The 27059-nt window shown below is 34.1% G+C and overlaps 1 protein-coding gene across 1 annotated transcript; it reads left to right on the top strand.

Annotated features, from left to right (window-relative positions):
• Positions 1-1583: 1583 nt before the first annotated feature.
• LOC110099499 (protein-tyrosine-phosphatase IBR5) lies at positions 1584-26304 on the top strand. Its single transcript, XM_020826678.2, has 5 exons — positions 1584-2018; positions 9144-9243; positions 24523-24580; positions 24744-24850; positions 25647-26304. The coding sequence occupies exons 1-5, from the start codon at positions 1782-1784 to the stop codon at positions 25964-25966; spliced, it is 822 nt and encodes a 273-aa protein (XP_020682337.1). The 5' UTR covers positions 1584-1781; the 3' UTR covers positions 25967-26304.
• Positions 26305-27059: the final 755 nt, after the last annotated feature.

The raw sequence follows: 27059 nt of genomic DNA, 5'->3' as shown, positions 1-27059 counted from the left end.
ACATAACCATATGGTTTGCGTATAAACCATATTATTTTGAGGTATAAGAAAATAAAGCATAACATGCACGCCCTTTAAATGCATATTCTATCTCCTTATATCACAAAATTGATGGACCAACTTTATATGTGCACTTCTGTTGTTAGATGACTATCATAACCTACATAAGATGTAAGTCAAATCAATGAGCTTCTAGACCAAATAATATCAAGTTATAATTCTTAACTTGAATATTTTCTCTATTATGTTGAGGAGATATCCATATATTTTTTAAATTTCATATGATCAATTTTACGAGTCCTATATTGGATATCTTTTTCACCACATAGAGAAGTATCATTGTGTTTATTATCAACCTTAAAGCCTCTAAATTTTAAGCCCTAACACGGGTTTCTCCTCAATTGCTACTGGATTTTAAGTCTTTCATATCAACCATGGCCAAGGTTTATACCTCTTGATTTGTAGAATATTCCTGGATGAGGTAACCCATAATTGTTAGTAATAATCCGCAAGTTGGCACATAACTAAGTAGATCAAGAACCTTGATAACCTAAAATCATATAACCATAAAATTTTGATTGGGGCTGTAATCCTATTTGGTAGTTTAGTCCTCACCTCACATTCATTGAATCATCTCTCTTTTGTGACCACCTTTGTTATGAAGCTTTTGATAACTCCACCTTTAAGTGGAAGTAAGACCCTTTTTATTCGATACAATCAAGTTGTATTTCCTACATCATATGGATGAGGTACATTCACACCCTTATTAGCCTTAAGGTTTAGGACATATGTTCATTGTAAAGTTCAATATTACTTGCCCCCACACTTATGAGATTTACTTGGATGAGAACCCATGGATTGCTAGTGAGCATCTTATAATAAAGTAAAGTTTGCTACTTTCTTAATTAAATATGGCAACGATAATCTAGGATGATAGATTATTCAAATTCTAATGGGTTCAACTTCCTTGGCGCCATTCACCTATACACATTTAGGCAATTATCAACCACATGGCATTGTAAGTCCGATATGGGCATCTCCTTCTAGTTGGTGTGGAGTTATAAGTACACTTTTGCTTCTGGTTATTGTGCATTTGAGTTATGCTCTTTGATTTTCAAGACGTCCCACTTCTTCAATCTCATAGGATTTATTACAATTTTGATATGAATAGACTGACTTCAACTCTACTTCTTTCGAGCACAAGTATTTCATTCTTAATCAGGAGTGTTCTTAAATACGCCAATATGTAAATAACCCCATGAGCCTGCTCATTTGTGAAGCCTTGACCATCAAAGTTAAAACAAATATATTTGAATCATATTTTATAATTTATCATTCATCATAAAAAAAAAAAATCTTCCCTCCTAAATTATAAGGCCATACATTCTTTCTCATTAAAAAATTTCATCATTAAAATTTATCCACATCATTTATGTGAGATGAATAATTACCTAAATTTCTAATAAAAAAATATGAAGAAAAAGGTGCACTTTGGAGGGACAAAAATGGAAGCTTTGACTCTCATTAAAAGATGGGCCAGCAAAGCAAAATGGGCCTTAGACCAACTTGGCTTATCAACTGACAAGAGGGTAAAAGTAAACTCCCTTCCTCCTTTGGTTGCACAAAGCCAGCTGCAATTGGATACCTGTGGTGCCAGGAGACCTTTCCTTCCATAGCTTTCCCCTTGTCGATTTGGCTCAGGGCGTCGGTCGATCTCCCATCTGAATTTCGATTTCGATCTTTGAGAGATCTTTCGGTGTTGAAAGCTATTGGGATTTTCGATGAGGAAGAGGGAGAGGGAGAACCCTTGCGGTGTTTGCGGTCATTACCACCGGTACGAGGAGGGGGAGGTGTGCGGAATCTGTGGCCACCGGATTCCGGCGTCGGACGAAAAGACAATCCAGCACGCGAGCGCTTTCCCGACGGAGATTTGGAAGGACTTCCTCTATCTTGGGAGCTACGACAACGCCTCGAGAGGGGAGTTGTTGAAGACCCTGGGTATCTCCCGCATTCTTAATGTAAGTCCCTGTGGATGTTTTGCTGCTTTGAAGTGAACTTGTATTGTTTTGTGAAGTCAAAAGAGTTTAGGAGGATTTACATACATGCCACTTTATTTCATGCTATTTACACATCTAAAACATTAATATTACATGAGTACCATCCATAGAACAAATATGGGTGCATGGAATGAAATATTAAAATTTATAGGGTGATATGAGTGGTAAGAATGAAATATATGAGTAATATATTTGATATTAATGTTGTATATGGGTGGTAGGCATGTAAAATTAATGTTTTTGATGTTATATATGTAAATAACATTGAATAAAGTGGTATGTATGTAAATCCCCCAAGAGTTTATTATCTTAGCATTTTACTAAAATTTAGTACACTCAGAGATAAAGTTACTACTTGAAAAATCTTGAAAAGGAATAATCATGAGGTATTGCCCAGTTGAAATGATTTTAGTAGTATACATTGTGAGTTACAAATGATGCTCTTTCACAGGGGAAAATATCGATATACTAGACATAAACTGTATAGAATGTATTATGTGTGTTAAAGTTGGAAGAGCCTTGTGGTATGAGAACTGTCTTAAAAATCATTTGCCACATGTTTGGTTGTTGTCCTTTGATAAGAGGAAATTAGGGACCATAAAGCATAGTATAAATCTTGATATTGACGTCGAAAGTCAAAGTTCATGTCGAAAACGTGCATCAACCTTATAGGTGATAGGTTCGTCAATGCTTTTGGTGATGGTGAGCAACAAAGTTAATTGGCATCAATGTAGTCAGAGGACTGTATTGGACAATGGTTATTGGAGGATCATAGCCAGGCCATGTGCGGCAGTGGACAAAAAATTGTAATCGGGCGATGGTGGTCAGAGTACTGCAGTAGGAAGATTGCGAGTAGAGAACCATAATTGGTTGATGTTAGTTGAAGGTAGTCAGGAAATCTCATTTGAGTGAATGTGGTCGAGAGATCTTATTTGGATGGTGGTAGTAGGGGATCGTAGTCTGATGATAGTGATCAGGGGGCTTAATTAGGAGAGGATGGCCTAGACGTCGTAGTTTGGTGATGGTGGTCAGAATATCATAGTTGGGAGATGGCAGGTGTAGGACCGAAGTCGGGCAAAAATGGTCAGACAATAGTGCTTGGAGGATTGTTGTCGACTTATAGTTATCGGAATATTGTAGTCGGACAGTGGTAGTCAGATCGTAGATGGGTGAAGATAGTCAAACAATAGTAGTCAAGATCGTAGCCCATGAATCCTTTTTTAACATTTTTGTTGAATGCAAAATGATAAGTCAATTCCATTTTTTTATAGTTATTTCACAATCCAGCCATGTTACTTTAGCTCTTATCATTTTTTTTCTTAATATTCTGACATTAATTTTGTCAAGTTCCGCTATTAGAGCATCTTCTGTCTTTTGTTGTAAATATTCTAACAATCTATTCCCACTTTTTACTATCATACAACAACAACATAATACACTTCACTTGAACTAAATCCTTACTACTCCTATCTCTTTGTTTGGCTAACTTATACATATATCTTTCTCCCTCTTTAGTATCTAATCTATTATATAAATCACTAAAAGCTAATGCCTTTGCATCGCTTTTAGTTAGCCAAACAAAGAGATAAATGGTGCTACTCTCAAAGGCTATAGAATTATTTTATATTTCACCTTACCTAATTATTCCTACTTATCCACCGTAACATTTTTTGTTTCTGCCACATTCAACTTGACTAGTAAGTAGCAACTTATTTGTTTCATAACACATGGATTCATATGGCATAGATGATCTGATTGCATTGATATAATTTGCCTATAAATATCTTGAATATCACATATCAAATAGTACTTATGAGCATTTCTTCATTTTAACAATCAATCTTTAACTCTAAATCTTATATCCTCAGCTATATTCACATAATTTACTATAATAGATCTGATTAATGTTATATAATAGGCGCCACTTGATTTGTCTAATATTATTGAATGTGATTGTCAATTTCATATAATACTAAAATTATGTGTTATTTATTCAAAATTTTGGGTACTAATCTGAGGCCTTATCTTTAAAATTGATTCCTTGTTCTAACTCTTTACTTCATAAAAGATCTCACCTATTTATACTATATTTGTAAGTATCATACAATAAGATGGCCCACCTAGAAATATTTTTAATGAGAATTTCAACAAACAATAATATGCACTTTTAATTTTAGGCACCATTGCATATATATCTTTTATAAATATAACTAATTTTAAGCCCGATTGCATTTATTTATGTAATATACTAATATATGTATATATTTGATGCATATGTTTTCTTTTTAATGCCCATTGTTATAGGAGAAACCAAGCACATATTTCTAAGATCATTAAACACTATATGAGGATTTTTTGTTGCTTTTATATTTTACATTAATTTTCTTAAAACAAAATTACCTCTATATTATATTTCTTAGGATCATTGCTCCTATATTGTATACATTAATTTTCTTGAATAAAATTACCTCTATATTATATTTCCTAGGATATAATTTAATTGATTCTCCAATACTTTTATAATCTTTCTAACCTGTGTGATATTACCTCTCCTAAAATGACATTGTTACACAATGAGTTATATTCTTGCATGAAAATAATCTTTAATGTCTCTTTGAATCTTAAAGATTGGTGTCAAAATGATTTTTCTTAATATTATTATTTTAGTCTTTAGGACTTTGTTGTGATTTTAACAAAACTACTCCAATCTCTCCTATGTATCTTGAACTCTTAATATAATTTATTTGGACTTGAAATTTTTTTTTTTTAATTATGCATCTCTCTGAAGCTAATTAAGATTCAATTTTTCGTATCTAATTATTTCCCTTTTCTTCCTTAAAACCCTCTTAATTTTTTTTTATTATTATGAGTAATTCATTTATTATGTGATCTTTCTTTACAATAACATTAATTTGTATGTTTATGCGCAACACATATTCCTTTTCCTTTGTGCTACTTAACTAGTTAGATCGAGTTTGTACTTCATTGTTTTTTTATTTGCAATTTTTATATGTTTTAATTCTTTCTTCCTGTCCTCTACTTGTACTGCTCTAGTTGTTTTCACTTTTAGGCTGAAGGAATTGAAAAGGTGTAATATATGTTATTTGATTAGTTTTATTAGCGTTTAATACAAAGTATGAGTTAGAAGGAGTCCTGTATTGAGTTAGAAGGAGTCCTGTAAATTTTTTTTTAATGATATTGTGATATTCAAAAGAAAAGTTGAGTTAATTGGAAAAGTAAATAGCTTTAAAGGCTTTTAACATAGTTATGGGCAACCTTAACTCTTTTCAATAGAATTTGAACCCTCATACTTACAAGAAATTATTTTGTGCGGACACCGGACGGCGAGAACCGTCTGGATTTGCTGCGCTTTACTGAGTATTTACTGCACATTTGCAAATACTCAGTAAAAGTGCATCAAATATTCAATTATTAATGAACTTTTATTGAGTATTTGCTGTGCTTTTGAAAATACTCTGCAAAAGTGCAACAAATATTCAATTATTTAGTAAATATTGAATATTTGCTACACTTTTATTGAGTATTTGCAAAAGCGCAGCAAATACTCAGTAAAAGCACAACAAATCCGGACGGTTCTCACCGTCCGGTGTCCGCACAGAATAATTTTTTCCATACTTAAACTTTCTTCCCAAGTAATCTATGGCATGGGAAATGGCGGTTTTATGCTTCATGTTCACTTAAAAATAAGGGGCATTGATTCACATCTTTGCGTTTAAGCTTCAAGTGTGTATACATATGCATACAATAGTTATTTAATCAACCATATATAAATTATATACTATATCTTGCACATACAAGTGGGGGTGTAAGCGTGCCAAGAAGGGACTGCATCCTATGGGAGAGAATGGGAGCCAATAAGCTAATAACTTTGATAAACAATGTGGAAAAATAAATATTGTGCCTAATTATTGTGGTAAATGTGGGACCAAATAATGAAATTTGAACTAAGATTTTACAGATGGTGGTAAGACTTGCAATGCTTTATAGCGCAGAATGTTGGCAATTAAAAGAAAACCATAAATTTAAGCTAAGTGTTGTAGAGATGAGGATGCTTAAGTGGACGAGTTGCTTTATACTTAGAAACAGAATGTGAATCGAGTATATATGTGAGAAGGTTGGAGTAGCTCCAGCAGCATATAAGATTAGAGAGAGTAGCCTTATATGGTTTTGTCACATAAAATGTCAACCTTCCGATGACCCTATTAGAAGAGTAGATGTATTTTAGCCGGCCTATGTTAAGAAAGGTAGTGTTAGACCTGTAATTTATCAACTAAGCCTTGACATTTAAAAAAAAAATCTCATCATATCATATATATATATATATATATATATTTCTTTATTATTTTAGCATACCATGATGCCTTTTTTGTCCTGTTTTGATGGATTGTAGTATGAATACTAATGAAAAGATAGTAGCATTTTCGTTTGACAGTACCAACCTCTAATTATGAATACTAATGAAAAGATAGTCCCATAAAATTGATGTGATAGTTTGACTGTTGAAAGAATGGACAGCAGTTTTTGGGCTTCCTGATTATCTACTTAGGGAAGTCATTTATAACACTCCACCAAATGAATAGAGCTATTTTAGAGCAAGTTTGGTAGGCCTAGGTGAGATTGACCAGATATTGAATTTTTGTGCCTAGACAACTTGCATAGGAGGAACTTTGGGTCAACCTCATCCTTGATGCAAGGAAGGCTAAATCAGTGACCTCGGTGGATTTCATGTCATTAGAAGAAGAGAATGAAGACCATGAACCGAATCAAAATGAAGAATCAATGATTGCAGTTGAAGATGATAGGTATGTTCAAAATATTGAAGATATCTCTATTGGCTTTTAGTTAAAAAATAATCCTTGAGGTAATCATATTTTAATGTGGACAAAGATATACAAGGCAACGAGGCAATTGGAGATTAGGGGTTAGGGGATTGAAATAAAAGATTAATGTATTTTGGATTATGTTTTTCTGAGTAACTAGCATACTTTATGCTTTTAAACTAGCATACTTTATACAAAGATGGAATAAGGATAAAGATAGTACAATCAATCCTACTTGCTTGAATATAGATTAAAAAGTCGCAAGTAGAAGGCCTATAAAGCTTAATTAAACCCTCTAATAATATGCAAATAAAGGAAGAAAGCAGCTGTAATGGTGACTAGTAAATCCAGCTAAAGGCATGGATCCCCATAAGTAGAAACACTGTGCTCTCAAAGTTAGGAAGACGAATAGGAAAAATCCTATTAGATCCAGTGGATTAAAAGCTTGCTAAGTTCATGAAGAGTTTTTTTTATGAATTTTATGAAATGGATTGGAATGTTATGCAAGAAGTAGACATCATTGAGAACAATGACCCTACATTTCTGCCCAAGTTTTGATTACAGCTCTGACTTTCACAAACCAAGTAGATACTTTGAAGATTCAGTTAGAAGAAGAGATTGAATATAGCATACATCCATGATTGGTCCAAAAATTAGTATTGTACATAAGTTCTCTCTAGGGTGGAGTTAGAAATGTCATATATATAGGTTTTGAAAACGAAGATCTAGATTGGGATTAAGATGAATAAGAAGAGCAAGATCTCAGTCAAGAAATAAGGAGAAAAAGACAATTCTACATCACCTTATATTATAAATGTTTTGTGGACTACTTGAATAACATTAGGTAATTGTCATGCTTATAACAGTCTTTAAATAATTCAATCCCGTAGTTATGAAAGTGTTTGCATAAATAGTCTTGTCATACTACATTTTGTAAGACAATGGAAGCTAGCAATATTACACTTCTCTAGCTATGGGACACCTTTATCTTAGAACTTTTAAATGAGAAAATATACATTGGGGAGTTTGTAAGTGTAAAATTTTAGAGTTCAAGGGAACTTTAGATATAATTATATTCGAGAATTGGATCCCACGACTATAAAATTTTAGATGTATTATGATGTGTAGATGAAAAATGGAATTTGCTATCTTTACTTTTGCAGGGAGGTTTATCAATGTTTGGCATCATAAGTATAGATCAAAATTTGTCAACAAGGTAAGTTTACCTTGGGAAATTTTATATAGACCTTCTACTATAAGTATTTCCCTAAGCAATATCGAAATATAAATGGAATTAAGTTTCTTTAGTCAAATGAGGAAAATATTTTTATTTAGAATGCGGTCAAGTTCAAGGAACTATTGCTGTTCGCTTCTCAGAGAACTTTCATAATTTTCAAATGCTTGTGCCCACAACGCCCACATGCCCCCATCTCAAACACAAACATGTTAATCAATGATACATGTAAAGTTTAAAATATTGTGGAGAGTTTATTATTTTATGATTTTTAGTAATTTTCCTTCTTGAGCCTCTTAAATCTCATCATGTGATTTTTCAAATCATACTAGCAGGCAAGAGCTTATTGTTTACCATAAAATTCTTTTTTTAAAAATCATTTATATGATTTGAAGTGAATTAAAAAAGGAGTATATGACAACTAATCTATTATAAGCCGTATCCTACTTGTTATTGTTCATTTTCTCCTAAATTCGCATCTACTAGTAACCAATTGGATGTGATGCCAAGGGTATAAATGAGCCTGAGTCGAGCTCAAGTCATTGCAAACTCGAGCTGGGCTCGTTAGTGAACACAACCTAACTGGATTCAAACTTCAGTTTTACTTCAAACATTTTATCGTGTTTAAGCAGAGAATTATAAATAGAAATATGAATATATTCCTTTTTCCTTCCTGTTAATTGCTTCTACCCGAACAATTGAGATGTAATTATGAGGTATATCATGTTTCCTTTCTGCTTTGAATCTCCTAAACCAAACACAGCCTTACATTTTTTATGTCTGCTTATTTTCTAACATTACTGTATTTCAAAAGTTATATTGTGTATTTGTATTCTTCAGATAAATGAGATGATAAATTATGATTTTCTAACATTAATGTGATTTTTATATCTTCTCTGCTATCTAATTGATTTGCGCATTCAAACATAAAAGTTCCTTTTTCTAATTGTTGTATTTACCTTAACAGATTCTTTTTCTTTTCAAAATATTTGTCCTTACTCATTTCTGCAGACTGTTCCTTCTTGTCAAAATCTGTACAAGAATTCTTTCACTTATCACTGCCTCCCAGATGACAAGAATCTGCAGTTCGATGATGCAAACCAATTTTTAGGTATTTCTGTAGCACATTTTATACGTTGTTTGCTACATTATCTTCTTCGTGAATACAATGCAATTGCACCTAAGACGATCCTCATGCCCTGTCATACAGTAAAGACTTCGAAGCTTCATTTTGCATAACTGTTCTATAGCTGTGCTCTATTGAGTAAAATTACACTGCTTTCACACTGTTGAACAAGCTGTGTCCTACATATGCTCCCTTCGTGAAGTAGCCAGGATGCACTTTTCCCCTAGAAATCAAAGCTATTTTTAAAAAATGAAGGAGAAAAGCTATATTAAATGAAGCCTAACTGTCCATTAAGAAAAAAATTGCCAACTTTTCTGCTAAGATGCACCTCCAAAAAAGAGAAACATTGATGTATTTTTAAATATATTATTTTGCTAAGTTTATATTGTTACACACTTACACATGAGTGCACATATATATATATATGTACTGATCTTATTTTTGTATCAACCAAGTTACATAGTCTTCAAACTCAATATTGCCTTATTGATTGTGATCTGCAGCATTTGGATGACAAAAAAATAAGTTCAACCAATATATAAAAGCTTACCAATCAGAGCCATCTATATATGCTAATTAACCATTTGGTTACTTGAAAAGTTGGTACACAAAGTAGTGAAATTGATTAGATTCTATAATTCAGTTGGATGTAATTAAAAATCAAGATGGATTTTGGACCCTAAAAATTTCTCATTATAATGATTTTGTCTTTGCATGAATTAAAATAAATTCCTTTTTTTTTGAAGAAATTTTATTATGAAATTATTTTCAACCTAAAATGGACTTGAACTTCGTAGTAAGATTACCTTCATTCAAAAAGTTGAATTGATTTTAGTGTTACAACATTTAAAAAAAATATGTTTGTAATTCCTTGGGGATTTTAATGTACATTAATGATTAAACCAAATGAACCTTAAATATCTTTATGTATCTAATTCCAAGCCATTAAAATGTCTACATTTTAAAACTGTATTTTTTAAAAAATGTTAACATGGCCATTTATTGAGAAAATTTTGATTTATTTGATTGTCAATCAAATGGTTTGTTGCTGGTTTTTTAGGGCTAGTTTAGCCATTTGTGTGATTGCAAGTTGGCGATTCCTCCATTTGGACATGTTGACAATTTGTGGGATTGAAGACGAAAAATCCCTATTGGGATTCAAATAGAACGAGTGTTGTGAGTTCTAGAATATCTTGTTTTATTTTCGTACATGCATACAGAAAAATATGGTTAAATTCTTAGATATTTTGTTGTGTGTTCACTATGTTATTAATTGTTTTCATAGATCGAAGTTATTTGAGAGCAACCTTAAATTCTGTTATATAACTAAACTTATAAGGTTGGCAATGAAATACACACAAAATTTAATTCATTTATTTTCTCTTCATAGTATTAGAGCTCAAGGAAAGAAAATTCCTAAGCATCCTTCGCCTAGTGTCTAGTAAGCTAGTCATCACAGAAAAGTTGTAGCATTCTTCTAGCTGCATTCTTCACTGCAATAACCCTTTTCCCAGTAGCTATTACCGGCAATCAGTTGCTTCTTATAGCCTTCACCTCATTGTTAGGTTCATTAATGCATGAGGACCATCCTTTATCACTATATTAATAAGGCCTTATGATTTATTTCTTTTGTAGACTATTACTACCATATAGTCTAACTTTTTCGCATGAAAAATAAATCTAATGTGATTACAATCTTCCCCATATTTCATAAAATAATCCTTACCCAATTTGGTTCTAATATCAAACATATTTGATCTGATAATGGGAAGGAGCATTTTAATCAAGTTTTATCCTATTTTTTTCATGATGAAAGTATGATCTATAAATTCTCTTGTGTCAACACTCCACAACAAAATGAGGTAGTAGAAAGAAAAATTATCATTTTCCTAAGACCACTAAGGTCCTACTATTTGAGAGTAATGTTTCAAAATTTGTTGTGGGAAGCTAACTTGATTGTCATATTCTTGATAAACCATCTTCCAGTAGAATTTAACTAAACAAATACACCTATAAAAATCCTCAGAGAATTTTTTCCTCACATAAAACACTCACTTCTTCCACTAAGAGCCTTAGGCTGTTTTTGTGGCATATATACATCAAAATTATCAAAACATTAATTTTTTTTCCTAGAGATCTAAAATGTGTTTTCCTTAGATACTCGTTGACCCAATGAGGTTTTCAGTAATACTTTCAAAATTCTAGAAAATTCTTCTCGCATGGCGTCAATTTTGCTGAGAATCTGGAATTATATGACCAAAGTTATCTTTAGGGGAAGCTTTGGAATGAACAAATTTGATTTTCTAAATTTTCATCTCTCGCGACCCAACCAACCCACATAACTTCAAGTAACCCCAAGACTTCCCTATAGATATATGCAGCCCTTCTAATAAAAATCCTAACAAAACTCTACCTATTGAACTAAAATCATTATTACAGTTATACTCAAGAGTAGCAAAGAAGAGTCTAACACTCAACCATAGCTATTGAAATCCATGCAAGATGAATCACTATGCCATGAGCTTTACTATTGAAATTCAATCATGACATCAGCCTTGCTTTATGTTAAGATAGGGTACACAAACATCGCCCAACATTCAATAGCAAACTTTATTTCCCTTTCGAACTTGTCATCCGAAAAAGCTTCTCATTGAGATAAATAATATTAGGATTCCAAGAGTCATCTAAGAAGCACTTGGGAATAAAGATTGAAAAGATGTCATGCTTTAAGAAATGAGAGCCATATAAAAAACCAAACTTAGGAGGTAGAATTGCCACAAGGAAATAAATTAATTGGTTGTAAGTAGGGGTGTAAACGAGTCGAGTCGAGCTCGAGCCAGGGGGTGTTCGAGCTCGACTCGCGAGCCAAATATCGAGCTCGAACTCGAGTCGAGCTCAAAAGTCGAGCTCGAGCTCGACTCGCAACACCTAAACGAGCTGTCGAGCCGCTCGTCGAGCCGCTCGAATTCATTTTCCCGCCTGTTATTCAACATTTTCCGCCTCGTTTTTGGCTAAAGACAGGTTGACGCGATGGTTACTTTTTCCCCAGGTTAAAAAGATGTTTTTGCATTTTTTAAGACCTGCAGCTTCTACCTTTTTTTTGTTTATTTTAAACTAACAATAACATTTAATATACATATTTTTTGAACTGTGTAGCAGCTTTAACATTTAATGTGAATATTTTTGGAACTGTTGCAATATAGGTTGTAAGCTATAGTCTGCACCTATAGTTTTAAAGTTTTTCTTTTTTTAAAACCAAATATAGATTTTTAAGATTTAAATTTAATAAAAATGGTAATTAATTAATTTTTAAAAATTCTAAATACTATTCGAGCCGGCTCGCGAGCTCACGAGCCGAGCTGGCTCAAGCTCGAGCTCGAGCTCGACTCGCGAGCTCGATAAGCTCGGCTCGCGAGCCCATAAACGAGTCAAGCTCGAGCCGGCTCGGCTCACTTACACCCCTAGTTGTAAGTCAGTATGGATTGTCAAATGCATTGCAAATAGGCACTTCAAAGGTATAAAGTTAGACTCGATGTAAAAGGCTGCACTTAAATATATGGAGTTGATTATGGAGAGACTTTTGCACCTATTGCAGTGCTAAATACCATATGGATACTTCAAACCCTTGAAGCCAACCTCATTTGATCCTTATAATAGTTAGATGTACAACATGCAGTCGTACTAGTTGAACAAGAAGAATACGGCTGTATGGAACCTCCCCTAGATTTTAGTTAATATTCATGTTTCCAAGTTGAAGGAAGCTCTTTATGAACTCAAATAATCCCTAAGAGAATAGTTTTGGCTAAGTTCACCAAAGCCATGAAAAGGATAAACTTTAAACAAAGGTTTAAATTCATTACTATTCATAAAGAAATTCAAGGAGGAAAAAATTGCAATTTTAATATTTTATGTGGATGACATGATTATAATGTGATATTATTGTGGAAAAATAAGGAAATTGAAAAATAACTAGAAAACTCAAATGCTTCATTGTAATTGAAGTAGCTCACTTATTCATCTCCAAACAAAAACATATATTGAATCTACTAAATAAACATGGATGATAGGGGATACAAGGTTTTAGAAGTGTAGATAATATACCATAACTAATATAATTATAGTTTTATAATATTATGATGGACCGACTGAGTCTGTGGGCCCCACTAGTGTGGGTGGGGGCAAGGAGAGAGGGGTGCTCAAAGGGGATTAATTACATACCATAGAAGATCAAAATTGGGAGGAAACTGTGATTGTTTATTTAGGGAAAAAGGGCTGATTTGATTGGGAGGGAATTAGAAAGTTTCCTAATCAAGAAGGAGCTGTTTAGGAAGGTTCTTAATCAACGAGGAATTGTTTAGGAAAGTTTTAATTAAAATTGGGAGGGAATTATTTAGGGTAATAGATCTAATTTGAATTCAAAATCTAAGAGGGAACTATTTTGGAAAAATTAGGAATTAAGGGGGAATTGTTTAGGAAAGTTTTAATTATAATTTGAAGAGAATTAAATAGGGAAAATGTATCTAATTTGAATTCAAATATGAGAGGGAATTATTTAGGGAAAGTGGGTTGGTTTGAGAGGTAATTAGGGGAGCCTATTTAAGGCTAACAATGTTGTATTTTGGGTATTATGTGATTTATGTTTGCTGTAGTCTTTTTTGAGAGGGCTCTAGTTGGTGGCTAGGGATTTGGGAGAGCCGGATCTTCCTCTCCATTTGAAGATCCATCTGTATCTTGTGTTTTCCTACATAGATCTTTCAATAAAAAATGTTCATGTGTCTTATTCTTCCAAATTTTCTTGTTGTCATTCTCTGGTTTTTGATGAAAATGCATCCACTTCTCATCAAATTGGTATCAGAGCGTAGATCTGAGTACCTATGGCGGGGAGAAAGGTTGAAGTGTTGGAAGGGTAGATCAGACAAGTGAAATTTGATTTTGTATAAAAAATTTTAGATTTTCATACTCAAATTTCAGCCATCCATGAGAAGATTGATGAAAAGTTTGCCATCTTGGAGGATATGATGAGGAAAGTATTAGAGCTTAACACCCAATTGATAATACCAAAGGCGAGAGCACCATTGACCAGACTGGGAAGTTGGGGAAACCCTAATATAGGGTCAATAAGGGAGGATTAGGAGGTAGAAGTTTTGGGGGAATAAGAGGAGAGAGGAAAGGGCGAAGGAGTGAGATTTTTGGTGGAGCTGAAAATCTTGGAAGGAGAAAAAGATGGGGAGAAGATAGAAGCACAAGTCATGGTTCAACCACTCCTACAATAGTATTGAGAAATATTCCAACCAATATCAAGGGTTGCCTCCTTCGCAGGAACACGGGCATACTATCATCTTGAAGGAAGGAGTCTCACCTATCAGTGTTCGTCCAGACCGTTATCTCAAACTCCAGAAGGATGAGATCGAGAGATTGATATGTGAGATGGTGGAGGCAGGGATCATTTGACCCAGTGACAGACCATTTTTTAATTCAATGCTATTAGTCTAGTGCTTGAGCAGCAATTTCCTTCATTTCACCTTGAGGACAATGTGACATTTTGGAGGGGAGTATTGATGGATTGACTGAGCCTATGGGCCTCACTAGTGTGTGTAGTGGGCAAGGAGAGAGGGGGGCTCAAAGGGGATTAATTACTTATTATAGAAGTCCAAAATTGAAAGGGAATTAGGAATGCTTATTTAGGAAAAGGCGGCTAATTTGATTGGGAGGGAATTAAAAAGTTTTCTAATCAAAATGAAGCTGTTTAGGAAGGTTCTTAAGCAAGGGAAAATTGTTTAGGAAAATTTTAATTACAATTAGAGGGAATTATTTTGGGCAAAAGATTTAATTTGAGTTCAAAATTTAAGAGGGAATTATTTAGAGAAAAGGAGGAAGAATTAAGGAGGAATTATTTAAGAAAGTTTTAATTATAATTGGAAGGGAATTAATTAGGGAAAGAGATCTAATTTGAATTCAAATATGAGGAAATTATTTTGGGAAATGGGGATGATATGGGAGGGCATTTGGGGAGTCTATTTAAGGCTAACAATGTTGTATTTTGGTGTTGATTAAAAAAATTATATAACATAAAAAATTCAAACAATTTCACAAAGCAATGCTCTTGCCTCCACCGGCCCCACCTTGTGCGGTCTTCTCAAACGATGCAATTCTTCGCTCTTGTATTTCCCATACGGTACAAAACATCCCTAACATGCTCCTTCTCATTAGAACCCTCACACACGCAGAAGAAACAGTTCCGCTTCTCATCCAATCTTCCTCAATTGTTGCAGAGGCTACTAGCCGCTTGTCTTCCTCACGTTCGTGAATCGAACCCCAACATGCGCCGTTTGCATTGACACACACTCACATGACCCCATTTCTCCGACACCCCACGTCGGTCGATCCTCCATACATCAAATCGACAACCCCACACCAAAGCTAAATTTGGCCACCTCGCTCCTGTCCTGCATCCCTCCAACTCACGTGAATCCTTTGACCTACTAAATAAACATGGATGATAGGGGATACAAGGTTTTAGAAGTGTAGATAATATACCATAACTAATATAAATATAGTTTTATAATATTATGATGGACCGACTGAGTCTGTGGGCCCCACTAGTGTGGGTGGGGGGCAAGGAGAGAGGAGTGCTCAAAGGGGATTAATTACATACCATAGAAGATCAAAATTGGGAGGAAATTGTGATTGTTTATTTAGGGAAAGAGGGCTGATTTGATTGGGAGGGAATTATAAAGTTTCCTAATCAAGAAGGAGCTGTTTAGGAAGATTCTTAATCAATGAGGAATTGTTTAGGAAAGTTTTAATTAAAATTGGGAGGGAATTATTTAGGACAATAGATCTAATTTGAATTCAAAATCTAAGAGGGAGCTATTTAGGAAAAATTAGGAATTAAGGGGGAATTGTTTAGGAAAGTTTTAATTATAATTGGAAGAGAATTAAATAGGGAAAAGGTATCTAATTTGAATTCAAATATGAGAGAGAATTATTTAGGGAAAGGGGGCTGGTTTGAGAGGGAATTAGGGGAGCCTATTTAAGGCTAACAATGTTGTATTTTGGGTATTATGTGATTTGTGTTTGCTGTAGTCTTTTTTGAAAGGGCTCTAGTTGGTAGCTAGGGATTTGGGAGAGCCGGATCTTCCTCTCCAATTGAAGATCCATCTGTATCTTATGTTTTCCTTCATAGATCTTTCAATAAAAAGTGTTCATGTGTATTATTCTTCCTAATTTTCTTGTTGTCGTTCTCTGGTTTTTGATGAAATTGCATCAACTTCTTATCAAATTGGTATCAGAGCGTAGATCTGAGTACATATGGCGGGGAGAAAGGTTGAAGTGTTGGAAGGGTAGATCAGACAAGTGAAATATGATTTTGTATAAAATTTTTCAGATTTTCATACTCAAATTTCAGCCATCCATGAGAAGATCGATGAAAAGTTTGTCATCTTGGAGGATATGATGAGGAAAGTATTAGAGCTCAACACTCAACTGATAATACCAGAGGCGAGAGCACCATTGACCAGACTGGGAAGTTGGGGAAACCCTAATATAGGGTCAATAAGGGAGGATTTGGAGGTAGAAGTTTTGGGGGAATAAGAGGAGAGGGGAAAGGGCGAAGGAGTGAGATTTTTGGTGGAGCTAAAAAGCTTGGAAGGAGAAAAAGATGGGGAGAAGATAGAAGCATCAGTCATGGTTCAACCACTCCTACAATAATATTGAGAAATATTCCAACCAGTATCAAGGGTTGCCTCCTTCGTAGGAACACGGGCATACTATCATCTTGAAGGAATGAGTCTCACTTATCAGTGTTCGTGATGCAGGACTACTTAGATGTGATGCTTATGGATTCATTTAGGCATTGCACAACTCGTAGATTAGAATAATTTTGGATTAAAATTATTAGCAATTCTCAAGTCGACTAAAACAAATGAAGAGATGCTTTGCGTAGGCTAAATCACATACTCCAAGCTTTGAAATTTTCAAGATAAATAAAAAAATTGAAACAATGCAAAATAGTAGTCTTCAATTTAATCCCTAATCTAACAACGAGATTTAGGATGCAAAGAAAGTACACTCAATTCCTATGAATTACTAAGCTTAGTAAGAGCACTTGGAGGATACTTTCGTGATTACAATCTAACCAATTGAGAACTCAGATTTAGAAGAATTTGAATGCAAGTAAAAATTGAGGACCTTTGCTTAAGGAGACGTGGAGATCCTTTACTCGATGCCTTCAAAGTCTTCGTCCATGGCTTTCATCCAAGCAACTAAGGTACGTCTCTTGAATAGTCACAACGTGAAAGACGTTTCCCTTGATAGTAGAGAGAATGCAAGCTCCGCACTTTATCTTATAAAATCTGAGAAAACAATCTCAGATTTTCCTATAGAAAATCTAGAGAAAGTATCAGAATTTGGTAGGCTAGGATGAGGAGAGCATGGAGAAGTCTAGCCGTGAGAGGAGTAGGAGGCTGAGTGTGATTTCCTTCACGTGCTCTGGACTTGGGAGATCTTCTCAGGTAGGCAGGCAAGAGGAGGGACGGTGACGGGAGAGCAGTTCACGGGATGGAGTGGGTGTGGCCTTTTGTTTCCTAAATCCCGTTTATAGTTTTAGGAAATAATTTAGAGCTAGGCTATCATGAGAAATTAGGCTCAGGCAAGAGTTACGGGGCTTGAGGTTATTTCCAAAAAAAGGATCTTAGAGTTAGGAAATAATTAAATAAAGATGGCTGAGATATTGAAGAGGGGCCAGCGGCAAAATCCAGGGGAAACAGGAAGAGATTTAGGGAGTTAATATAGCTTCCAAATTTGGATTTATGAAATTAGAAAGCTGTAATCAATCCTCTCTCATTCAAAATTCAAATAGGATTGTATGAATGAACTTTCCTAAAATAGAAGTTGAAGATTAGGAAAGTTTTGAATTTCAAATCAATTGAATTTGAATTTCAAAATTTATCCAACTTTGATCAATCTAAATTAGGAAACTTCTAGGAGGTAATGAAGTGGAGATGGCCGGTGGTCATTGGAATGGTGGCCGGCGGCTTTATGGAGGCTTGGGGAAAATTTGGCCGTGGGTGTGGGGAGAGGTGGAGGGGTGAAGAGGGGAAAATCGGCGGCTAGGTGGGAGGAAAGAAAGAAAAAAAAAGAAATAGCGAGGACAAAGGAAGGAGATATGCCGGGAGGTTGCCGAGATTGCCTCGTAAAATTACTCAATTGGAGAGCAATTAAATTTTAATTGTAATTGATTAACCAACTGATTAAATTTAATTAATAAAAATTAATCAATTAATATAATTAGTTGATTAATTAAAGTTTAATTAATTAAATTCAATCAATTAATTGAAATTAATGATAATTAATTCATGAAAATCCATTAGCTAATTAGAATTAATTAGTTAAAACCAAATGGATTGATTGAAATTAATTAATTAAAGTTAATTAATTAATAAAAAATAATTGATTAGTTGAAATTAATTGCCTTATTAAAATTAATTATTTATTATTGGTTGGTTAATTAAAAAATTCGAGAGCAATTAAAAATCCGAGAGCAGTTTAAAATCTTGGAGTTTATTAATTAATTAAATGAGAGCAATCAAATTTATTAATAGTTAATTAATTAATGCTATTAATTAAAAAAATTTATTTTTGATTAATTAGTTAAACAATTATAAAATTAATTGCAGAGAAATAATGTTTGCGCTAAGAATATACAACGTGCTCAACATTAAATACCAAACATTGCTCTCCAAACTCTGAACAAGAACTCAAAACTCTCAAACAAAGCTCTCTAAACAAAAACTCGCAAACCTCTCTAACACCAAGACAAAAAAAAAAAAACTCTCAAACACTGCTATCCAAACTCTCCTATGTAAACCCTCTAAGCTCTCTAAAGTAGTACGAACTCCAAGTACCTACAATTAAAGAAACAAAAATGATTAATACCAAAATAAATGCTAAAGCAAAAGAACAAAGTACTGGAAAGTAAAGTATGACACAGAAAGTAAAGCAGGGTACTGGTGCAAGAAAGAAAAGCAAGGTATTAAAAACTAAACTACCGTATTGAAAGAAAAAAATTATGGTACTAAAAGAAAAGAACATGCTACTGTAGCAAAAACACTAGTTTTGGACTAGCAAACAATTGAATGTTAAAGGTCTAATGTCAAGTTAGTAAACACCTACAAACTAAAATACCTATGGGTGAAGTCTAATCTACCATAAACTACAGGCTACTTCCAAAGGGAAGTAATAAGTCCTACAAATCTACAGGTAACTTCTAAGGGAGTCGTAAGACCTGTCAACCAAATTCAAACAAATCTGGCAGCTTTACTGTAGAGCTAGATTGTATGATCCATCAATAGGCAATTTCTAAGGGACTCGTAAAACATATCCAATCAATCAAAATTAATGGGCAGCTTAGCCTATAAAGCTAGGTTGTAAGACCCACCAACGGGCAACTTATGAGTGAAGTTGTAAGACCCACACATAGGGGAAATTGTTAAATAAATTGTGAGACCCTAAACCCTAAAACTCTTTACCCGATGATTCAAACCCCAAACCACCTTTTTCAAATCTAAACCAAATCAACTTATATCTAACCACTTAAGTTTATTTAAGATCCCTGAGAGGAGAACCCATGATTGCTAATCAAATCCCCTAAATACTATGTTCAATAATTGTTAGTGTTAGTAAACTGAAACATATGATATACCAGGGACGACAGAACCATGGGATCCTGATCGGGTTTACCTCCATTTTCTCCTACAACTGAGAAAAAAACATGTAAAATTATTCATCCTTAATCGAGAGTTCTTTCTTATGCTTTAAGAGGGGTAATTAACTATGAGTGCTTGCACTCATTGGAAGTAAGGACCCAGATCGAACTAAACTCTGACACTATCCTCAGGGGAAATATGGTTAATTACAATCTGACTTAAGGAGAATGGAATCATATGTCTGCAAAGTGAGATTCATGTCGACGCACTGTTTTTCTTGAGCCAATATTTGGGTATTAATTGATTTGTATTTGCTATAGTCTTTTTTGAGAGGGCTCTAGCTAGCAACTAGAGATTTGGGAGAGCCGGATCTTCCTCTCCAATTGAAGATCCAACTGTATCTTGTATTTTCCTTCATAGATCTTTCCATAAAAAGTGTTCCTATGTGTTATTTCTAATTTTCTTATTGTCGTTCTCTAGTTTTTGTTGAAATTACATCCACTTCTTATCATATTACCTTTCAAGGCATATTGAGGGTTGCTATTATTGTTTGCAAATCAATTATACAGTGTGTATAATGTTGTTGTTGATGAAGATATTGTTGTTGTTTGTAGAATCTTATTGTTGGGGTGATCTTTATAACTTAGAAAGTGATTTATTTTTTTGGTTAAGTTATAGTGTCAATTTTTTTTTTTAAAACAATTGTTTGAATTGCTCTTGTATTTTAAGTATTCATTGAAATGATATATACACATAAACTATAAATATTTTTTTAAAACACAACTTTAAAATGAATTAGATTATGTTAATGACTAAAATTATGAAAATATCATTAATTCTAAAACACTTTTAGGCCTATATGATATATATGGATAATCATTAAGCAATGGAATGTTGATGGAATTCCAAAAAATATTCATCTTTTTAGCATCCTCTCCATTCACAACTTGAGAATCTTCCTCAATTTGATTAACACCAACTATTAACCGTTTAATATGGTATTCATATACTCAAAATGTTATATAAATTTCATCAATTTCACATTTATTGGACTCTGGGTCATTTGAAGATGGATGACTAAGCCAAAATGACTATTCTTTGAATAATTTGAGCTCTTTTGAATCTTGCGATGACCTTATCCTCACTATGATTTGAGGACTTAGGAAAGTTCCTTTTCAAGGTAGCTTCTTCTTATCTTCCAGCCAAGCATAATATTCTTTCTTCAGGCCAACGAACATGGTGTTTGTATCAACCAATCTTCTTTTATTGCTTCCCTTCTATCTCTTTAAGCCAATCGACCCACTGGTTAATAAGTCCTACAAAGTGAATTTTTTTTGTATGCCAAGAGATTTTTTAGTCACACTATAGGCATGAGTGACTTTTAGTTGAAAGGGTTTCTTTTCCCATGAGCTTGCTGCCTATGAAGTCTAGCATCATTTATAAAAAAAGGTTTTTTTTGCAGAGGGTTTTTAACTTTCACGCTATAATATTTACTCGATTTGATGAGAATTAAATAATTAATTTATCGTCTTCTATGTTATTTAGATGTTAATAAAAAATATATGAATTCTCAACTATAGGTGATTTTGGAAGTTTTAACTAGAAGTTTGGATTGCAAATTTAAAAGTATGACTATTATGTGCACTATGTCATCATCCAACGATGATGATGGCGAAGTTGATGTTAAAGCCATACACAAACATGACAATTTGTACTAGGAAGCTACTAGGTTAATATAAGTGTTTAAAAAAAATGAGAAAAAGCCCACAACAGTCCATTAACTATTAATAAGCGCCCAATTTAATCTAGAGTTTTCCAATGCTCCAATTTTAATCCCTTTACTATTGAAAATTGATCCCTTTTAGCAAAAAATGATAGTTAAAGTTAACACCTAAGTTAAATGTGATTGTTTTTAGATAGTGCAAGTGTATGTGAGATTAGACTTTTGTTGCTTTATTTTGTCATTTAATGAATTATAATGAACACAAAAATTTGAAGGGAAGTAAATATACTAAATAATATAGGTAAATAGTTAGTAAAATAAATGTTTGCAATGGTTATCAGGCTAGTAAGTTATTATGAAAAATCATATTAGTAATTATTATTTAGCCTCTTGAAATCTGAAAAAATAATTAAATATCTGTCTTACGTTATATTGTTATATAGTAAACTTCTACTAGTTTATGTAGATTCAACAGTGTAATTATTTTCAAGGGTAAGCGGTTTTGATTGTTGAGTTAAAAAATTATAAATTATAAAGATTTTACTTTAATGCCCTCCTCAAATTATGAATCAGCGAGAGAGCATTGACTTTCCGTCAATTTGGATAGTTTTGTTAATGAAGGGGCCAAATTTGAATAATTTTCAATAGTCAATGTAACTAAATAGGGGTAGTGTGAAACTAAATTGGGGTAGTTGGATGATTATTTTGAGCTTTTTCTTAAATAAAGATTGAAGAAGAGAAAAAGAGGGAAAGAATTTAAAACACTTGCACAACCCACACCCATTGCTCGTCTGAACTCCTAAATGCTCCCTCTTTTTGTTATATTTCTTCTTTATTTCATAAAAGTTCATTATACCTACTTTCCTGTTGTTAATTTGAACTCTACATGTGCCTTTGTCATTGCCCAACATCCTGAGCATTCGCATTGCCTCCTTCCAACTCGTAGCGCCTCAAGGCTTGCGATTTCATCTCCCATGTTCTTGTACCTCTGCTTCGCTTCGTCTTGCATTTCTTGGACTCCCAACTCTTCGTCGCGCACTCTACTAGTTACCTCACAAACAACACACTATTATCCTTACTAAAACTTGCTACCCCATTTTCATGATGCCTATCCCATGACCTTCTCCTTCTCAAGTTATGTAATTCACTGACGTCTGAACATCTCCTTCTGGTTATATCTGTCATATGAATCAATAACTCTACTTGCAAAGCCTTTCTTTAGGGTTATTTGCTATGAAACTAGCATAATGGTTTGAGCATGCGTGTTGACGATATTAGGTATAACTTCACAAAACTTGTTTCTCCCTTCTCATATATATGAAGTTAGTCAAGTTTCGCCCCACCATTTAGGTTTCATCTGATACCCTTTTCTACGACATTAGTCACGACATCCTCCACCATGACACACTTGTTGAGCCAAGATCAACGAGAAAAAAAAAAATCCTCCACCATGACATACATCTGGGCTTGTCTCATAGCTTTTTTGACATGAAAGTCAACAAAAAGATATAAGGGGGAGATATTGTCTAGTTGTTAGCACGAATGCTCAATTGATATCTTCCTTGAACCTTAATGGTGTATGTTGTGCTGCATCCCACCATGGCTTCTACCTAGGTGTGTCTCATCATAGCTCTTGCTACCGTGTAAGTTGCGTCGTGCTTCATTATGGAATCTATAGGGCAAATCTTGTATCCTTTTTATATGAAAAATCATTAAAAAAAATAAAGGGAGATGTTCATTTATAAATTCGATTAATATCTTTCTTGAACGTTAAGAGTCTAAGTTACACCACACCGTCATGACATTTTCCCGAGTGCTTTTCTTAGCTTTACCTATTGTGTAAGTTGCGTTGTGCTTCATAAATATCTTGCATCTTATTTAGCTCAATGATTTAGCTCAATGATGGTGGTGAATTAGCCATCAACATAGTTGGACTGACCACTTGTGCCGATGTAGTTCAATATTAACATCTACTCTTGCATAGTTGGACTAAGTAATTGCTAGATGCAATTCTTTTGTGATCAAACTCTCTTATGGTCTTCATCTTTGCAAAAGAAAAAAAAAAAGGAAGATTTTTTCTTCTACTACCCGACTAAAAAAATGTAAAAAAGTACAACTGTTTTAAAAGTAACTAGGCGCTTTGTCATTCTAAAGAGCTTCATATTACAAAATCAGACAATATTGCAAATTCTTATATTATTGATAAATCAAATATAGCTTCCTCCATCATATTTTTATTTCCTATATCAAAACTTTCATGAATCCCTTCAAACCATCCTCTACTAAAACGTACATGACGTAAAAATAAGCTATTTATATCAAGTTTGTGAAATCTTTGGTTAGTAATCAGTAGAGCAGGAATCGGTCTGAAGTACGCTAATGTTCAAAGTTTCTCCATGGTTTATTTCATTGATTGGAAACTATTTCTTCTGCAATAGCGAAATAACTAGAGAGGATGCGTTTAGGGGGAGAATTTTTATTGGCAGGAGTTTGAGGGAGTGGTGGAATCTTAAAAGCTTGAGAGGGGGCAATAATGGTGGAGCGGGTTGAAGCTTTGCCCTTAGGTAGAATATATGGGAGGTAAATGTATAATATAACGATAAGAGGTAAAAAAGCATAATATATATCAGATTATTTTTTTTTACTAATCTTTTTATGATGTTTATTTTTTCATTTTCTGTGTATGTTATATGGATTCACAAATTTCAAAGACCCTACTCGATGATCTGTACTTTTTCTGTTTGGCCCTGCTTCAGTATTTACTGAATTTATTTACTAGTTTTGTTTGTTTCTGATTTTCCCCTTTCTTACATAACTTTATGATAAATTTTGCAGAGCAGTGTGAAAAGGACAAGGCTCGTGTTCTTGTACACTGTATGTCAGGAAAAAATAGGTACATCTTACATTTCTACGGTTCCGATGGGATCCGTTGAAAAGCGATGAATGTTAGGAAGATGGATTTTGTTTGATAGTCATCCTCCACTTAAAATACATTCTTAGGAAGATGAATTTTGTTTGATAGTGATCCTCTACTTAAAATATATTCTATTTGACAGATCCCCAGCTATTGTTATTGCCTACTTGATGAGATCTAGAGGTTGGCGGTTTCCACAAAGTTTTCAATGGGTGAAAGATCATAGGCAACAGGTTGAGCTGACTCCAGGTTAGCCTTCTATTCAAAGGTTTCCTTTTCTCTAATATATAAATTTAACAGTTGATATTTGTAGTGGCTTTACAGTTAATCTTAAGGGGCTATTTGGCTACTAGCTGGATTAAGCATATCTTGAGGATTAAAACCTGAAGTCTGTATGGCAGGGCAATTACTAAATCTTGCTAAATCCTGATAAACCGTTTGCCTATTTGTTTATAGGATTTGAGATTTGCAAGAGTAGAAATCCTTAAATCCTATAAATTATGAGATTTAACAAATCTTGGATTTAATCAACAATAGAGCTGAAACAAGATTTATCAAATTAGCAGGATTTGAAGTCCTTAAAATTCTGTTTGCAGGATTAAAGCTTAAACTTGCTTAAATCCTCTGCCTAAAATAGGATATCGAACAGCCCCCAAGTCCTCAATGCCTATTTATCACCTGCACAAGTCTTCAATACTTATTCACCTTTGCTCTCTCGTCCTTCCATTGATTTTTGAGGTTTAATCATTGAGGAAACACCTTTAAAATTCTCAGCTAGATGCCAAGGATAATAAATAGGCTACTAAGTATCTAATGGCGTTAGTATGTGTTTTTTGAGCTATTATTCTGTGCGGACACCTGACGGTTCTCCCGTCCAGTTCCGCGCTCGATACCGAGTGCGGGTACCAAGCTCGGTACCCAACGCTGTACATTTTTGAAGTATCGTGGCACATTTTTATTGGTCTCCGGACGGTCCAGAGTCCGCATAGAATAAAAATTCATGTTTTTTTGGCCTTCTCAGACTTTTCTTCTGTTAAATATCCAGTTGTCCGGGAGCAGTTGATCGAATTTGAAAAGAAACTCTTTGGTTCCAATGAAACCGTGGCATCTTCAGCTTCAGAAATGCCTGTTTATTCTTCTCCTTTAGGTTTCAATCTTGGGTTTCCTAAAACAACTGGAACTGCCCCAATTCCCATCTTCAACCAGGCCACAACCACCTCAATCTTCCAACGCAATGACGCAAACAGTGCACCCGGCGCCTTCGTGTTCGGAGCCGGAAGAACACCTGAGCAGAGAATCATGGAGAGTAATGCATTCAGTGCAGTGCCTCCTACTGGGACTGAAACCCCCATGGACAGCTCTTGAACAGCTTCAGACTTTCAACTCAGCTACCATACTTTGAATGAGATGACCTCATCGATAGAGTTTTTATATTGGTCCAATGTGTCTATCAAGGTTTCAAGGAAAGGAAATTCTTAATGTTGTTATGGTGGGGCTGATGATACTAAAATTGTATTTTATTTTGCTGTTTTACTCTTCATGGAAGTAAAATATTCATAATCTGCAAAATACAGCAAAATTTTCTGTCCATATATGTATTTTTAAAAGTATACTTTGTGATTGTTTTTTTGTTTTGTTTTGTTGTTGCTGTATATTACTACTTTCATTTGATTTGCTGATGCAATTTTGGAAATTTGTAGTCATTTCATTGCTTTCTCTTTATTATTTGTGCTAGTAGTAGTCTTCCCTCAACATCTTTGCCAATTTGTGCTACATTGAGAATCTCTCATACTTACCAATATGGATCTCTTGAAGGAAATCTTAGCATTTCTGAAGTTAACGGCACTTAGGCTCAGCAATGAAGTCTATTGAGAGTTGAGTCTTCACTTTTTTAGCATGTGTTGGAGCTCATATTCATTAAGCTCAGTTGAATATTTTATAACTTTCTTGACTGCTCAATTCACATAGCACTTGTGTTAAGGTAAGCTATCCTTAAGTTGATAGTATCAACTTGGACTATTGGACTAGAGAAATTATACCGTGTGGAGTCCGGACGGAAAAGGTCCGTTCGGATTGTGAGTGTACACACTGTGTACTCTGTGTATAATTTTTTTATACAGTTTGATTCAAATTGTGTACGTACTGTTTGTGCATAGTGTGTTAACACAACCCGAACGAAAAAGTTTCATTCGGACTCCGCATGGAATAATTTCTCATTGGACTAAGAGATTGACATTCTCCTTGGGTTAACATTCTTCATCTTAAAACATGAGTAATTCTTCTCTTTGAAGCCTACTTTTCTTTAAGTGGGCAAGAATATGTTAGTTATTGTGCTCCCTCTTGATGATTATTTTCACCATAGTGTCATCATTGAAGCCATGTTTATCGACTAATGCAACATAATCTACAAAAGTAAATAGGGTGAGTGAGATTAAGGCTTCATTTGAGACATTTTTCT

This window comes from Dendrobium catenatum, unplaced genomic scaffold (genome assembly GCF_001605985.2).
Source record: "Dendrobium catenatum unplaced genomic scaffold, ASM160598v2 fragScaff_scaffold_716, whole genome shotgun sequence".
NCBI classification, from domain to species: Eukaryota; Viridiplantae; Streptophyta; class Magnoliopsida; order Asparagales; family Orchidaceae; genus Dendrobium; species Dendrobium catenatum.
The sequence above is the reverse complement of the archived record's forward strand: the minus strand, read 5'-3'. Positions and strand labels throughout refer to the sequence as shown.

What these genes read in the sequence shown, in the direction of transcription:
- LOC110099499 (XM_020826678.2), top strand. Translation starts at nt 1,782, where the DNA reads ATGAGGAAGAGGGAGAGGGAGAACCCTTGCGGTGTTTGCGGTCATTAC. An exon ending in TGATGCAAACCAATTTTTAG is followed by an intron (nt 9,244 to 24,522) that starts GTATTTCTGTAG and finishes TAAATTTTGCAG; the next exon opens with AGCAGTGTGAAAAGGACAAG. An exon ending in TGTATGTCAGGAAAAAATAG is followed by an intron (nt 24,581 to 24,743) that starts GTACATCTTACA and finishes TCTATTTGACAG; the next exon opens with ATCCCCAGCTATTGTTATTG.